The following is a 16038-nucleotide window of genomic DNA, read 5'->3' as shown; positions in this document are numbered from 1 at the left end:
GTATGCAGACGCATGCTTCTGGAAGACACGATGGCTTATGTGTTCTTCGTATTATTCCACTGGGCTTGACTTTAGAGGACCAGTTGATACCAATGTGTTATTTTTATTGAGATCCACCCAATGTTTACAAAGTAGCATTTCAGTGGATTTCATAGCTGGAAATATCAGCCACGTCTCCACAGAAGCAACTTTAACATTTCCCTGAGCCTTGCTGGGAATCCCAACTTGATGGTGAAGTATAGGAATTCCCATCAGATTCAGATCCATGGGTCCGTAATTGTGGAGGAACTTGTTCTGCTTTGGGTGCAGTGGAGTGAGGGTTGGGTGGTCTTGTAGTTCCCAAATCCTCTGAGGGGCTCACTGGTTCAGTCAGATGATGTTCCAACAAGAGACCACATGGAGGGAAGATTACCCTGGCTTTGTGCTCCACAGAGAGGAGAGTGAGCCAGGGTTCCCAGTGATTACTGAGAGCCTGGTATATCGTGGTTCATTCCTGTCACCCTTAGGAGCCTATGAAATCAATGAGCTCGTCTTGCCTCTCAAGAATGCCGGCTCCTTGTTTCTTATGCCAAACCCTTCCAGAAACCCCCAGTTGTTCTGTTTATTCTAAAGCTGAACCCAAATCAGAGGCTTGGGCTTGAGCACTTCAATTAACAACTCCAGCACCTGTGGGTAAGTAAAGCCCGCACTCCTTTCCTGACCCCTCCGAGGGCAACTTGTTTGGTATCCTTCATGCAATTCCTCCCACATTTGGGTTAGCATGGCAGCAGACAGGTACAGTTGCTGGGGTATGATATAGCCGAGAGCTTAGATCTTATCCCGAGTTAGAGATGAGGGAGGGAGGGAGGGAGGGAGAGAGAGAGAGAGAGAGAGAGAGAGAGAGAGAGAGAGGAGCGAGCTCAAACTGGAATGACTCGGGCTTTTGAAGCTTTCAAGCCCACACTCAAGTGACACACCTCCTCCAACAAGGCTGCACATCTGCACATCTCAATCCTTCCCACAACACTTCTGCAAACTAAGGACCAAACATTCAAACCTATGAGCCTATGGTGGCCAATCTCACACAAACTACTACAGCAATAAGCATTTAGTTCTGAAGGCTCTGCGTTTCTTCTGATCACAGAGATGGCAGGGGGTCTTTCAACAGTCCTGAGAGGGGTCACTTGACAGTCACCCTTGCTTACGTCCACCAAGCCACTGACTCCCACCAGGGACAGAACATCAGCATTGACTCAAAGCTACTGCAGAACCTGCCGGGTTTGCCCTTCGAGCCAAGTGTGGATCCTTAGGGCTGGGGAGGGCTCTGGCTGACTTCAGGGACATCTGACGATGCTGGGAAAGCCCATCATGATGCTAAGACTTGAGCATGCTCCCAGAGCTGCAGACGTGATCGGCGCAAAGGTGGAAATGGAAGACTCTCAAGATTTCATGTAGGATAGGACGACTGAACCACTTTCAAGTGAGATTAGGTTTAGCGAAAGAAATGATAAACACGGATAAATGTGAAGAATACAAGGACTCAGCCTGAGCTGCCGGGCAGAACCGTTTCCGTTTGCCAACCATGATACTCAAACCGCGTCATGCCTATATCGGTAGTTATGACAACACACACTTAGGCCCCAGATTGGCTAAGCTATTCCTGTAGGCTCCTCTACTGTGAAAAGATGAAATCATTTTGTAGGGCTAGCCTGGAATTCAGCAAACCCCAGGGATCTTTCTATGTCTGCAGCCTGCAACTCCCCCTGCCCCCTGCCCTCTGCCACTACAGCATGAGTGGCCGTGCCTGGATTTTTACATGGGTATTTGGATCTGAATTCAGGTTCACGCTTGTTCAACAAGCCCTCTCAGCCACTAGGCCATCTCCCAGTCATTGGACGGGACTCTTAGGAGAGCACAGTTGAATAGACTTATACAGGCAAAAACTCCCAGCTTCCAATAGAAAGCAAAGTGTAATCACTATGGTACAAGGGGAGGTAGCTGGGCACTGCTGGCCTCAGCTGTCCATCACGGGTGGCCACTGTCAGAAGTCAATGACTTATGATGGTGTGAAATGCTTTGATGAGTAGTGAGATAGATGAAGTCCACAGAAGCCACGGCAAGGGCTCATCCTGAGAGTCTGCAGGGGTGAGAGAACAAGAAAGAAGGCTACCCTGAGCTTCCTCACATTGAACTGGGGCTTAGTGTGGGAAATTTCAGCCAACTGGCTGTCAGCGTGGGCAGGAGACTCTGGTACGACGGCAGACCACTCTGTGTAGTGGGCGTTGCGTGCAAACTCACGGCTGGGCCTGTGGTTACCATTTGTTGTATTTTAGCAAGTTCTAGTCCTTCAACGAAGGGTGGTCTCCTCATCGCCTCTTCTCTGGGAATCGCCATGCGCATCATTTCCTCAGTGTGGGTTCCCCTGTGTGGTGAGATGAGTGCTTTTCATCTTTAGGGGAGGCACCTTAAGCTTAGCAGTGAAGTGTGGTCAGGAAGAATAATGAGATTAGAACCCCTGTCTACCTCCAGGTCCAGGATTTTATCTTAACCCGACCCAACAGTAATACGGCAGAACCAAAACGAGGGTTGTAACCCTCTCTCCCAGGGGTTCTGGCTGTAGAATAAACTTTGTTTTGGGACATTCCCAAGACTGCCATTATCTCAAAGTAGATGCCACCTGAAGCTTCTTACCTTCCCCAAATGCTCACAGGGACTGTGACTCAAGTGCTCCCAGGGGCAGTGACCCGAGTGCTCCCTGGGGCTGAGACCTGAGTGCTCCCAGGGGCTGGGACCCGAGTGTTCCCTGGGGCTGAGACCCGAGTGCTCCCCAGGGCAGTGACCCGAGTGCTCCCCGGGGCTGGGACCCGAGTGCTCCCCGGGGCTGGGACACTGAGTGGCAAAGCTTTTTTTTTTTACCTTCTCTAACTTGTTCTGAATTAAATCGCAATAACAACCCACAACTTCATCACTGGAATCCCAGCACTCGTCAGGCTGAGGCCGGAAGATAGCCATGAGCTTCATGCCAGCTTGGGTTACACAGTGAGGTCCAGGCTAGCTTGGGCTGAGAGTGAGACACTGGCCCAAATAATAGAACAAACACAAAAGGAATTCCGCATTAAAACATGTCACACCATAACTGTGCACATTTGTAAACACGGCAGAGGCTCATGACTGGCGGATGTGGGGGTCACTGCCGGTGCCTCTTGGTCCTGATAGTGTGTTAGCAGAGTGTCATTTAACCTTACAGCTCAGCTCATCATATTACAAATGTAGCAACTGTGGCCAACCATGACAGTCTTCTAATGCATTTTATTTCGTGCTTCTAAAGCATCATTCTGTGGAGGTGACCTTGTGGGGGCCACGTGCTTGGGGGAGAGGCTCCAGGAATCTATTTCTCCTTGTGAGTTCCTCAGGAAGAACCACAAGGCCTCCATCACTCCTGCTAATGAAAAGGCAGATGCCAGGATCCTTTTAAAACAGAATTGCTAATAAAATCATCAGCCTAATTCAATTCAGTAGAGTTCAAGCTCACTTTTTTATCAGGTTAGTCCTATTTATAAATTAAGATAATGTCCTTAAAGTTTTATGTAGTTTTATAGATTGATGCAGTCAACAAAAACTCTTATCCAAGCTCTCTCAGATTGCCATGTTTTTTAACATCCATCATCAAGCCAAGCAAAGGGCACCAAGCACAGGGCTGGGCTAGAAAACCCTTAGTGTTGTGCTTGCCTGCCTGCCTGGCCTGCCTGCATGTGGGATGCAGGGGCTGTCCTTGGAGAACTCAGCCTTGCTACTGTGGGCAACAAACCTCCTTTCGGCCCCCTCCCTTCTCCAGGCCAACCTGGAAGGAAGGGAACAAAGACAAAAAGACAGGGTGGCAGACCCTTGCTCCATGACAAGTCCTCAGACCCCTGCAGGCAAGAGCCACAGGAGGAGCTTCTGACTGTGAGCAGGTACAGAAGCTGGAACCATCCTTGCCTTGCAAGCCTGAGGACTTGCATTGTAACCCTAGACCCCGGCAAGAGACAGGCCGTTCTCCGGGGCTCATTTGCCAGACAGTCTAGCCTATTTGGTGTTCCAGGCATAGAAGAGAGGCTGTTTTGTTTTCTTTCTAAACGTGGACAGTGAAGGGGACACTGGAAATCAGTCCTATGTCTCTCCTATTAGATGGAATGTGCCCCAATGCCTAATGCATGTGCCCCCCCCCCACAAAACACAAAACAGAAGCCAACAACAACACAACTATGATTCATACTCTGTTCTGCTGTCTTCCAAGGAAGGGGAAATAGCACACAGTATTAAAAAGGGATATGCCGATGCCTGGCAAAAAGCTAGGTTTCATAGGCCTGCGATACCCAGCCAAATACAACTCGTTAAACTAGCAACAAACTCCATTCTTGGTAGGTTTCTCCTGTAGCATCTCCACGTCCCCTTGCCAAGAAGGCACATTGCATAACGTGTGCCATTAACCCCCAGGGATCCCTGAACAAATGAACGCTTGCAGCAATTGCTATGTATTTGATGCAATCCCATCAAAACCCCACTTCCTGTGAAGTCACCTCATGCCGCTCCTGACTCTTAGAAGTCACAAGGGCTGTCAGAACTGTTCCCATCAGGTCCAATATGAGTCCCCGCCCCCCCCCCCCAAAGCTGTTGTTTACCACTGCCATGATAAAGGAAAATCTGTAACTCCAGATTCTGAATTTTGGAGAAGTCTGACTTTTAAGATTAAAAGCAGAAAGTACCCTTAATGGCATTTATCTGGAGAGTTTTCTCTGCAATCCCTGAATGGGCTGAGCACATTTTAACTTGAGGTTTGATCTTATCAATATAGAGATAGCTTTTCCTTATCTCCCTCATCAAAAATCTAACAATTTTTCTGAGGGGGAGGGGAATGCTTGCCAAATATTGTGACGGGAAATTGGTATTTATTTTACAGAAATTATATTTAAAGTAGTAATTTCTTCAATCTTACTGATTTTGCCAATGTGATAATTATCTTTAAAAAGCACTTCATTCTTGAGTTATTTTCAGAATCTTTAAAATTCCTTTCTCTTTTGTATAGAGAAGAAATAAAACGGTGATAATTATCTTTCTCTTACAGTTTCAAAGAATTGAGGCATGCTTTCCGTTCTCACAATAGATTCAACAAGGCTCCATGGAATCTGGGTTTTGCTGACACTTCAGAGCCATGGTCCTAATTTGATGGACACACTGTCCCTCGCCTGGTTCAGTCCTGACAGCTGAAGCCACATGGGCACTCTGAGTGTGAAGGCCATTATACCATCCACAGTCACCCACGGTGAACAAACCAGCTCTGTATGGCACTTGGGTGGTGGCTGCTGACTCGGTTGATGCTAGAATATCCAGATGGCTCTGGTCCTGGGGCATTTGCTGGTGCCTCAGCCCCGTCCCTTTATCTCCCTTGGCTTCTGGCACACGAGTCCTCGCCTGCACGTTCTCAGTTTCCTCCTCTGTGGTGTGAGAATAGAAACAACACCTAGCTCACGGGCTGCTGCCAGGATTTGATGAAATGGTCCGTGGAAGCTCCGTGCAAGCAGCTGGCTCCTAGGAAGGGGGACCAGTTAGAGGGACCCCACTCTCCCTACGATAATTATGTAGGTATTGCCAGAGCACCGTCAAACACTCTCAAAACACCACTAATGTTGATGAGACATCTTTACTGTAAGCACGCCTCTTAATGTTTATTTTTCCTTTAAATAAATTAAAATGCTGGGACAGTTTCATTTCCCACTGACAGCTGTTAGACACTTATCTGTGCCCCAGATGCAGGTGTCTGAAGCCAAGGATTATCAGTCAAGCAGCCAGCTGGACTCTCCTCATGCCAGCACGGGCTGCTTTGAACACACCGCGATACCTTGAGGAAGCGACATGGCAATCGCAGCTGCTTGCTGCCAAAGACTGTCTCCAAACAGCTCGCGCCAGACCTCTTGCTATTGCGAGCTGTGGGGACCTCTAGATGACCCGGCAGTCCATTTTTGCTTAGGCGAGAGGCTAAGCGCTTCTCAAGGGGCCCAGTGGAAGGCTGGTAGCTGGTACACACAGTCGCTGATTTGCATGAGACCACAAGAACTGGTGCAAACGTAATCTTTCATTTGCATCCAGGACCATGGGCGGTGCCCTTACCGGACTCCCTTTGTAGTTATTAATGCAGGCTGCTTCCTCACACTTGGAACTAGCAAGGAGAAGCCTCCTGTGCCCTCCTCTGGTGTTGCAACACTTAGACAATAAAAGGCATTTATCAGCAGCCTTCCCTTGCCTACATGTGATCTTTATCATTAGTCCAGCGGGCTGAGCTGGTACCAAGCAGAAAGGAAGGTGGTCGCAGAGCTGGCCGCATCAGTGTAGTGATGAGACCAGCTGGCACAAATGAGTGGCTTTTCTCGGGGTAGAAATAAGGGAACAGAAATGGCAGAGGACTGGGGAGAGGTGAAGATAAGAAACTAGGACTCGGTTTCGGGAAGAACTCTGTGAAGCCACGCAAGGACCAAAGGCCTCAGGCACCTCGGGCCTGAGAGCTGCGATACTAGTCTCTCTCAAGGGTTGAGCATCCTGACACCCTAGATCTCAGAGCTGTAATGCTGGTCACCGTAACACTGAGGGGCCCAGCATCTGAGGCCTCCACTGTGCTGGGACAAGAGAAAGCATGCCCTGCCTGCCCCTGCTCACCACTGACTGTGGCCACCGCCTCCTGCTGCTAGAGAGTGAGGTTCATGGCCAGTACCAGGAAACTGCCAGGCATGGCGAGAGAGCCTCCGATCTGAGAGGAGAGAGCAGTAAGTCTCCGGCTTCCAAAGCTTGGAGTCATAGGCCCTCAGCTCTCAGGGACTGGAGCTGTAAGTCTCCGGACCCTCGAAACAGAAAAGTCCAGGATGGCCAAGGTTGAGCTTCCTTTTGCCTACCCACAGTCCTCCTTCACTGACAGCAGAAACACCTGGTGCATATTCTCCTTCTTAGGTTATGCTGCAGAAAGGGGGCTGTGAAGGTGTGGACGCCTGCTCAAGGAGCGGGACGCCACAGAGAGAAGGAGAGTATGACCGCCAACTCAGTGCCTCACCGGGCATGCAGGAAGGGAGTGTTTTATAGTCACCGCAGACGGGAACAGAGGAGGAAGTCACCGCTGGGACCCCAGGAGCCAGGCAGGGCGTGCTGGCAGAACTCTGAAGGATGGACAGGGGCCCTTTCCAGGGAAAAGGGCCAGAAGGCATTCCAGAAGGAGGGGCTGGTGAGATCCCAATGGGGCCATGGAGCATGGAGGATTGCCACTGTGCTGAGTGATACTGGTGACCTTCGGCTGTGTTCTAGAAAGTTCATAATGCGAAGTCTGAACAAAAGAGGTCCGCCTTTCGAGACACCATGTAAGAGGTGGGGTAGAGGGAAGCTCTTGGGAGACTGGGAGAACACACGTGGCGGTCCCTTCCTGTGTGTGTCCCCTGAAGACAGCTGCCTTGCTACTTGGAGAAGGGCACACCCCACTAACTCCTTCCCTGCTCTCATAGCCACACCCACCTTCCACTTGTCAGCCTTTTCTCCTGGATGTTCCTAAATCTGTTCCCTTTGGCTTCCTTAGTCTGATACTCTTGACATCCTGGGTGGTTCCAAATCTGCTCCACTCCCCCCCGGCTTCCCCAGTCTGGTATCCTTGTGCCCCTGCTCACAGAAGTTCCTTAGACTCACAGGATTAACAAACCAGGAGAGGGCCAGGGACTTACACAGAGTAGAAAAAGACACCATAGGAATGTCAGGAGTGACTTCTCCAGCAACAGAGCCTTGAGGATGCTCTCACAAATGGATTGTGCACAGATGGTGTTCCCTCCCCATACCAGCTCTGCCCAGCTGGGCCTGGGGATGCTGGGTGGATTGACCTGAGCACACTGTCTCTTCTCCAGCCTTCTCCTCCTTGGGCTGTGTAAGCGGTCAGAGGGAAGGAAAGGTTTGCTTTCACAGTGGCCAGAGAGAGGCTTACCAGCAGCCTCTGTCAGGGTCTGCACCTAGACCATGACATTAAGCTCTGAGGACTGGGCCTCGACACTGGAAGAGCCAAGATCGTCAGGCACATACGTGTTCCCACATGTGAGAACTGCGGGCAGACAGAAAACACAGTCACATGGCCTCCCTTCTTTTTCCTTATCAACCAAACAGCATATCTTGGGGATATCTACCATAGGGATAGTTAAAATGTGGCACAGAGGATCCATATAAGTGGCTCATTTATTCTATTGTTATTAAAAATTATCTTGACTATTTTCATGTGAGAGCCACTATGGCTGGTTCCTTATCTGTCCCCAATATGGTTGGGGTAGCAGGGTGGTCATTCTCCCTCTAAACGATGATCTAGAGGAATCACTCCTGGGCATAAAAGAAGAGATGTAGAGGAGACAATGGAGTCTTCGGGCTGTGTTACTGTCAGAATTTCTATGTAGTATCTCATGACACAGTAGTAACTGTGCGTGCGTGTCTCTTCAAACAGAGGCCTCTCCCTCATCAGTTAAATCAGAGAGGCGAGCAAACTCATCCCAGCATCCTGTCCTAGCAAACTCTGACTCTCTGGACTCCCAAGGCAGGAGATTGGTAGCTCCTATTATTAACTGTGCTAGGTACTGGGGGCGGGAGCTCTCGACGGAGCACTGGGGTTGGTGTGGGGCTGGGCTATTTTTAGGATGCAGAGTCCTGTCTGTGTCCTCCTCCTGCCCTACTTGATAGGAGAACAAGTAGCTATTTTTTTCTCCAAATAGTCAGGCATATCGATACTCCAAGCTGCAGAGTCATTGTCGTTGGTAATTATCTCTGTCCCTTCCCTGCAGCACAGGACCAAACGGCACGGTGACTCATAAGAATAAAACCCTTGTCTCTCTGGGTGAATCAGACATACTTGCTACCCCAACCCTAGTTGACACTATGCAGGATGTAGACTTCCTGGCTTTCCTTGGAGCATGCTGGCACTTCTCGGCTTAGCACTGCAGTCAAGTTTCACCATCCTGTGCCCTCACAGCATGGCTTCACTCATGATGCCTTACAAACCAGCCACAGGCTCTCTGGAACCAAGTTGTCCAACTAGTTAATAAATCCACATAGGGGCTGGCTTTGGGTATGTCTCCCTCATCCCAGTTTAAATGTCGAGCCCACAGTCCTCAGACCCTGGGAACATGACCTGATCTGCAGACAGGGTCTTTAAGAGGTTATCAGGTTAAGTTGAGGTCCTCAATAGGCCCTAATTCACTAAGACTATGTCATCCCAAGAGGCCAGAAGAGAGGCACACGTGGAGGGAGAATGGGGTGAGAATCAGAAGGGATGACGCCATGTATAAGTCAAGGACAGAGGCCTCAGGGGAAGCAGGCTCTGTCACACCTTGACTTTTGATGTCTAACCTTCAGAGTCGTGGGAAAGACAATGAAGGTCTGTCATGCGAACCACCAGGTCCACGGTACTTCCGGGAGACAACTCTTGCAAATAACAAAGCTTGGATACACACTGTATATTGCAGTATTGTATACTGAGGAACTCAGTGGCTGGTGGCCTGGGTCGCTCATTATGATGGTGTGGATTTGTGCGGTCATAAGCAAATGCTGTTGGTTGGCCTGCTGCTCGGGACAGAGGTCTCAGCAAGGGTCTTGCCTCTGACCCTGCATGTGCACCTGAACTTAGACTCTCTGCCACAGTGTCATAGTCCAACCTGAAGTCTACATACAGGTCATACATGTTCCAGGACAGCTATGAGCACGACCCAACACAACATCGAATCTGCCCACCTGCTTTTGTAACTTGATCGAGTGTGCCATTCTTGAGTGTGAGTATTGCAGATGACAATATGGTATTTACAATGTCAAAATATTGGACAGAGGGCGTTTAGAATGGAAATTTCCAACTGGTCAGAGCAGAGAGTCAGTGACTGTGGAGGGTTCGGCTATAGACGGGACACCTGTATGACCCCCACAAGGTAGGAGGTCCCTATCCTCAGAGACCATCAAAGAGGGTGTGTGTGTGAGAGAGAGAGAGGGGGGGGGCGTGCAGAGGTCAGGGATGTCTGGATCAAAACATGACAGGGCTCCTGGTCTCATAAACTTGCAGTGACTTTGGTTACCAGAGCTAACCAGTAAATAACCCAGCAATGGCGGTGGGGGTGGAGGTTTGTGAGCTCGCACATCTATCTGGGAAGCCACTGGCACCTGATAGTTTCTGTGGGAGGGAGAGTTGATTTTAGACCTCTGGTAAGTCATCCAGGCACCACGGATGGGTTTACATCCCTGAGTATATAGGACACAAACTAGAAAGCCAGTTATATGAAGCTGGGAGAGATGGGGGTATGGGGCAGGGATCTGGAAGGAGTTACACTGGGTGCATGCATTAACTCAAAAAGTTAATAAAATATAATTTCTAAGAAGGTTGCACAGGCCTGGCCGCAGACTGCAAGCTCTAATGTGGCTCCTGGGCTATACCTCTTCCAGGGCTGCAGATGGGCCAGCTGGGATGCACAGCCCTCCCTCAGGCATCACATTCGGACAAGCAACGATTCTGCTGGGTTCCCTCATCAATACAGTCTTAGAAACGTGGCACTCTTTCAGCTGCTGATCAGTTGTTATCCAAACACTAGACTGGAGTATGGTTGGGTCCTGAGGGTTTGTGGACCTTTTGCAGGTAGCTGGCTACTGCTGTTTCTCCGTGGGCGACAATGAATAAATGGCCACCTGCAAGCAGCGTTTTCTTACACCTTTGACTCAGGGGTCTGACCTCTGGTGAGATGCTAGGAGAAGCTGAAATGGAGACTTAAGTCATCCTGACTTTGAAGAGCTGTGGTTTCCACACCTGTAGCCCCGGAAAGGTTTGGTGGCTGCTGTTGTGCTCAGCTTGGTCAGACTGTGGCACTGAAAACAGGAAATGTTAGCTGTTGCTGTCACCACTGTTTGTAAGGCAGACTCTCAGTTCTGAGGGGGACAGGAGAAGGGAGAGGAACAGTCATTCAGGGCCATCTGGTTCTCTGAGGACAATCATAGCTAATTAATTAAAACGGGGACACTCAGGAGGTGTGCAAGTGTCGGAAGAGAGCCCTGAGTTAGGGCGTAATCAAGTGCCTTTTATCTGCAGCCATGGGTGGGCTGTCTGCCACACGTGCGACCACGAAATGTGCTTTACCTGGAGATGCTGGTGAGCTTGGAGGCACGCTGTGACCAGGCTTTCCTCTTCACTCGGGGAACCAGTGGGCCTAGGCTTGCAGGTTCTGCTCCCAGTGATCTCAGAACAGAAACAGGTGATGCCTGTTTCTGCAAACTGTTTGTGATGCCTGTTAGTGCAAGCTGTTTGTGATGCCTGCTAGTGCAAGCTGTTGGTGATGCCTGCTAGTGCAAGCTGTTTGTGATGCCTGCTAGTGAAAGCTATTGGTGATGCCTGCTAGTGCAAACTGTTGGTGATGCCTGCTAGTGCAAGCCCTGTGCTGGCACTGCAGCTTCCTTCAGTTTCAAGCGAAACTCTGAAAGCGATCCAAAGCTAACACTGCCAACCGTGGAGCTGCGAACTGTGTTCCTATGGCTCTGTGCACAGCAGAGGAGACAGACGCTGTTCTAAAAGCTTTTGACGTTTGCATGGATTATTTCAGAGGCTCAGAAATTGTTCATCAACTGCAGAGGACTAAGCATTAGCCAAGAATCTCTCCTGCTGAGTGTGAAGGGTCACACCTGTAACCCCAGCATTCGGGAGGTTGATGCAGGAGGATTGCCTGGAGGTCCAGTATTATCTTTTTTTTTTTTTTTTTTAAAGTCCCTGTTGAGAATTCCTTGATTTAGCCATAAACAGGTAAGAGGCTTACGTCTCTCTATACACAGAGTATAGCATATAAGAAACAAATGTGTTCATTTAATTCAGAGTCATGCACAGTGCAACGTGAAGGTCACGTTGGAAACACAAGACGCACATTTGGTACAGGAAAAGCCTCATGAAGTTCCTAAATTCTTCACACACAGAACAAACCTGAGTTTTGACTTTGTAGACAACATTATTAACCAGATACTTTTGAATGTTACACGTTAAACTCTTAAAGCTGTCTTGAGATGCTTCTGCAGACACTGGAAGGGTGTTTCCTCAATTCAGAAAGTTAAGTGAGCACTGAGCACTTCCCTCTAGGAAAGGGACAAACAAGCCTTTTCTAACTGCAGCTTAAGGACACAAGCCCTAAAAATTTGAAATGCAAAGAGAGGCGCAGCGCCACTAGGGGCAACAGTCCTTTTAGGTGATTATGGGCCAACAGCGGTCCTGTTTCCTGGGAACAGATAATCAGGTCTTTGGATGGGTCCAAAGCAGGTTCCCTGTAACTATGGAGATAGTTGGCGTCTACCACATGTGCGGCGAGCAGCCCTTGGCCACGGCTCTGTAAAGGGACCAAGATGTCACAGTCCTCAGGTTACCAGAGATGCTGCTGTCCCGTCATACCCAGGCCCTTAAAACTTTAATGGCTATTCATCTCTTCAGTTCTTTCATTGCCTTTGAATATTTCATGTGTACCACGTTGTCAGCCCCTTTTGGAGGACTGTGTGTTGAAACCAGGGGATAGGAAATACAGGGAGAGTAAATGGCTATTTTAAAAAGCAGCAAGTCTTGGCCACCACTTCAAAAATACCATGTCTCATCAGATAATACGAGGCAACCTGCTAGGTGGACGGAACAGGGTCTGATTGCTTATCAAACTAAGGAAGAAAATGCGGCTAACTTTGTTTTCGGCGAGAAACCCTCTCATCTGCAATGCCGCTCGGTTTATCTATAAAGAAACAGAACATACACATAGAGCCCTGGAAGTGGACAGACACTGAAGGAGCTGCTATTGTTTGCGGCATTAAGTAAAAACTATTTATCAAGACATTTCTGTTTACAAATCGCACTTCCTCATTCAAAATCATTATTTCTTTGAACCTCAGAATGCAGATTGGAGCTTAAATACCCCCAAGTCCATAATGCCACAGACTTGAGTCTATGAAGCAAATTTCATTCCTCTTCTCTGACCTTCCACATCATCTTCCCCGAGGAGAAGCGACTGATAAACAAATGACCATGGCATTTCTGGGGACCACCCTCCCATCGCATTCAAAGCCTCAGTGGGAAACAGAGCTAGCCCTCATCTCCCAGGGGCAGGCGCTCAATCTCATACACACTGTATTCTGGCCAGTGTCTCATGGTGAGGGGAAGGAAGCAGGCTGTCAAAGCATTGGCCTGCTCTGCTACAGCGCCTGCTCTGGGGTCCTCATGCCCAGCCTACTCCTACCAGGACTGTGACCCCTGGAAAAGGTGGACTGGCAGGATGGCTCAGGATGCAGTGACCTTTTCGCTGGCCTTGGGATGCCTTTCTTTTTCTTTTCTAACCCCCAGGCGTTCCGCCTTGAGGGAAATGGGTAGAATAAGCCCCATTTGATTAGTGTTTGATTAGTGTGTGTACCCGCAGCGAAACGGCAACGACAGGCACCGAGGAAGAAATGATTGACTATGATAAGCTGGCTGTACAAGGACCATGTGGAGTTCGTCGGGGGTCTTTTAAAGGAAATGAGAATTCTCTGTACATTCTGAAGATATCCAAGCCAGATGGAAATGTGATTTGACAATACGACGTTAGAAAATGCCCACCGTGGATTTGAGTGTGGCCAAGAACACAGAACGTAAGAAAACAGACCCAGCAGGTCCTTCCTGCAGTTGGGTGGGAGGCTTATCTTGGAAAAGCCATTCATCTCTGTAAGTTTAGGGGTTGTTTCTCTGTAAAGTGGCCCCATGATGAAATATGTGAGAGGCTCAGATCTGCCTAGCAGTCCTTTCTGTGCTTGGTTGAATCTTTAGCTTTGACACCCACGGGGGGGGGGGGTAGAGGGGAGCACAAGTAAACAAAGAGAAGAGACAAGGTCTGAAAGAGACTGGGGCCCAGCATATACTCCAGAGGTGTTCCTCCAAGGGGCAAGTACCAGGCTGAGATGGGGGCTGGGCAGGGAGGCTTTTCTTGGATGGAGTCCGGCCTGATCTAACACCAGGAAAGACCACACTTCTGTGTGAAGAGAGGCTTCCCAGAGAACTTTCACCTTTACAAGGGTGGGCTGCTGGGAGGGAGGGAGGGAGTAGGGGAGAGGGCTTATCAGCAGGCAGCTGGCCTGGTCTGAATAGAGTCCACCTGAGAGGTTTGAAGAAGAAATGTGTGTGTGTGTGTGTGTGTATGCTCGTGCAGTGTGTGCGAGGGCGTGTATATGTATGTGTGTGTATGCTCACGTACATGTGTGAGAGTGAATGTATACGTGTGCTTTTATGTGTGTACACCTCTATGTGTGTGTGTGTGTGTGCCTGCGTGCCTGCGTGCGCGCGCACGTGCCTGTGTATGATGTGCTGGGCTGGACGCTTAGATCCTAGGCTTCAGGAAAAGTTCGCACCTTTGTGGTAATCGCGCTGACCAAAGACTTAGAGAGTGGAGAGGAGGAAAACTGGAGAAGGGCGGAGAGTGTGGGAAACTCAGGAGGGCAAAAAACAGAAAAGGGATTTGTGGAAACGGAAGAGGGGAGGGAAGGAGGACCATCAGAAGGGAAAGGGAAAGAGGGAGTGAAGTGTAGCCAGGGGAAGAAGTAGAGAAAAGGAGAGAGGATCCTGCAGCAAGACGTAAGCAGAAAATGGAAAGCAAGAAAGAGAACCAACAAGCGCCGGAGATCAGGGCTGCAGAAATGGACAGGAAGAAATAAATCCCTTAGGGAAAAGAAGCAGAGGCGGTGGGACCCCATGTAGACTTGGTCAGAATGAGATGGACCAGCTCTTACTTGTCCCTGGAGGGGTCAGACATTGCTTCCCATCTCCGGCCTAGCCTCGAACCCCCACCCACACCTACCCCTGGCCCCTGGCCCCTGGCTCCGCAACCTTACCTGGCCCTTGACCAGGCTGGCAGCGAATTGGCGCATGACGGCCTCCACGGTGTAAGCGCTGGACCAGCCGCGCGGCGTGAGCAGCTCCATGCAGATGGCGCCGCCGTCCAGCACGTAGCCGTTCTCCAGTCGCGGGCTGAGCACCCGCATGAAGGGCGGCGAGAAGGGGAAGTTATCCGGGAAGGTGAGGTTCAGCAGGATGAACTCGGTGTTGGTCTCCTTCATGTCCTGCCACAGCACCGAGTCCTTGTCCACCTGGTGCAGCTTCACGTTCCAGTCGAAGAGGCTCTCGTTCACCAGCTCCACCGAGATGAAGCGGTCGCTGAGGCGCGCGATGTCCTGTAGCTCCTTCATGAGCCGCCGGCTGCGCACCTGTGTGCAGTGCTGCTGGCGCGCCGCGGGCACCAGGCTGCCGCCCGCCGCCGCCGCGGCCACCGCGGGGCCCGGCCCCGCCCTGGCGCCCGCCGCCCGCTCCCGGGGCCCCCCGGCGCCCGCCGCCCCCGCCGCCCCCGCGGCCGGCTGCGGCTGCTTGTCGCGCGCGGCCAGCTCCGCCGCGCGCTTGCTCTTGCCCTTGCCCGGCCCGGGGCTGGCGTCGCCCGCGCCCCCGGGGTGTTGCTGCTGCTGCTGCTGCTGTTGCTGCTTGTGGCCGCCGCTCTTGCCGCCGCCTTTGCCGCGCAGCGAAACGCTCTGCTGGCCTCCGCCTCCGCCGCGGTGGTTATGGTGGTGCTTGGGGTCCTCCGTGTCCCGGTTGTGCAGGCGAATGAGCCCGATTTTACGGAGCAGCGTGGCCATCTTAGGCTCGGTTCTGGCGGGGGGCTCCCCGGGTCTCCTGACACCGGAGCTGGATAGGTGGGACGCGCGGGGTTTGGGGCGGCGGCAGGCGACCGCTCAGCGGGGCGCGGCGAGGGCCACCCCAGGAGCGGTCGGCCGTGGCGCAGCGGAGCTGGTAACACCGGCGCTCGCTGGCCGCTGTGTCGCCGCTGTCATATGACGGGCCCGCTCCGGCGAGGGCTCCGGCCGCTCAAGGAGGGAAGGCGTGGAGACGCGGAGCCGCCGCTTTCCCTGGCAGGTCCCAGGGCGCAGTTCTCGGACGCCCGGTGTCCGTGGTCCTTTGTGCGTGGCCGCAGTCCGGCTGGCCCGGTGTCCAAGAGCAGTACCGAGGAACGCAGA

The 16038-nt window shown here is 51.1% G+C and overlaps 1 protein-coding gene across 1 annotated transcript in view; it reads right to left on the bottom strand.

The window, feature by feature from the left end:
- Positions 1 to 15662, bottom strand: part of Ube2ql1 (ubiquitin conjugating enzyme E2 QL1) — a 37748-nt gene extending 22086 nt beyond the window's left edge. The window contains exon 1 of the mRNA XM_050144733.1: positions 14869 to 15662. Coding sequence (XP_050000690.1) covers positions 14869 to 15660 — 792 coding nt within the window. The 5' untranslated portion in view covers positions 15661 to 15662. The remainder of the gene's footprint in view (positions 1 to 14868) is intronic.
- Between the last annotated feature and the right edge of the window lie 376 nt (positions 15663 to 16038).

This window comes from Alexandromys fortis, unplaced genomic scaffold, assembly GCF_014885135.2.
Source record: "Alexandromys fortis isolate MF-2015 unplaced genomic scaffold, M_Fortis_MF-2015_v1.1 scaffold_52, whole genome shotgun sequence".
NCBI classification, from domain to species: domain Eukaryota; kingdom Metazoa; phylum Chordata; class Mammalia; order Rodentia; family Cricetidae; genus Alexandromys; species Alexandromys fortis.
The sequence above is the reverse complement of the archived record's forward strand: the minus strand, read 5'-3'. Positions and strand labels throughout refer to the sequence as shown.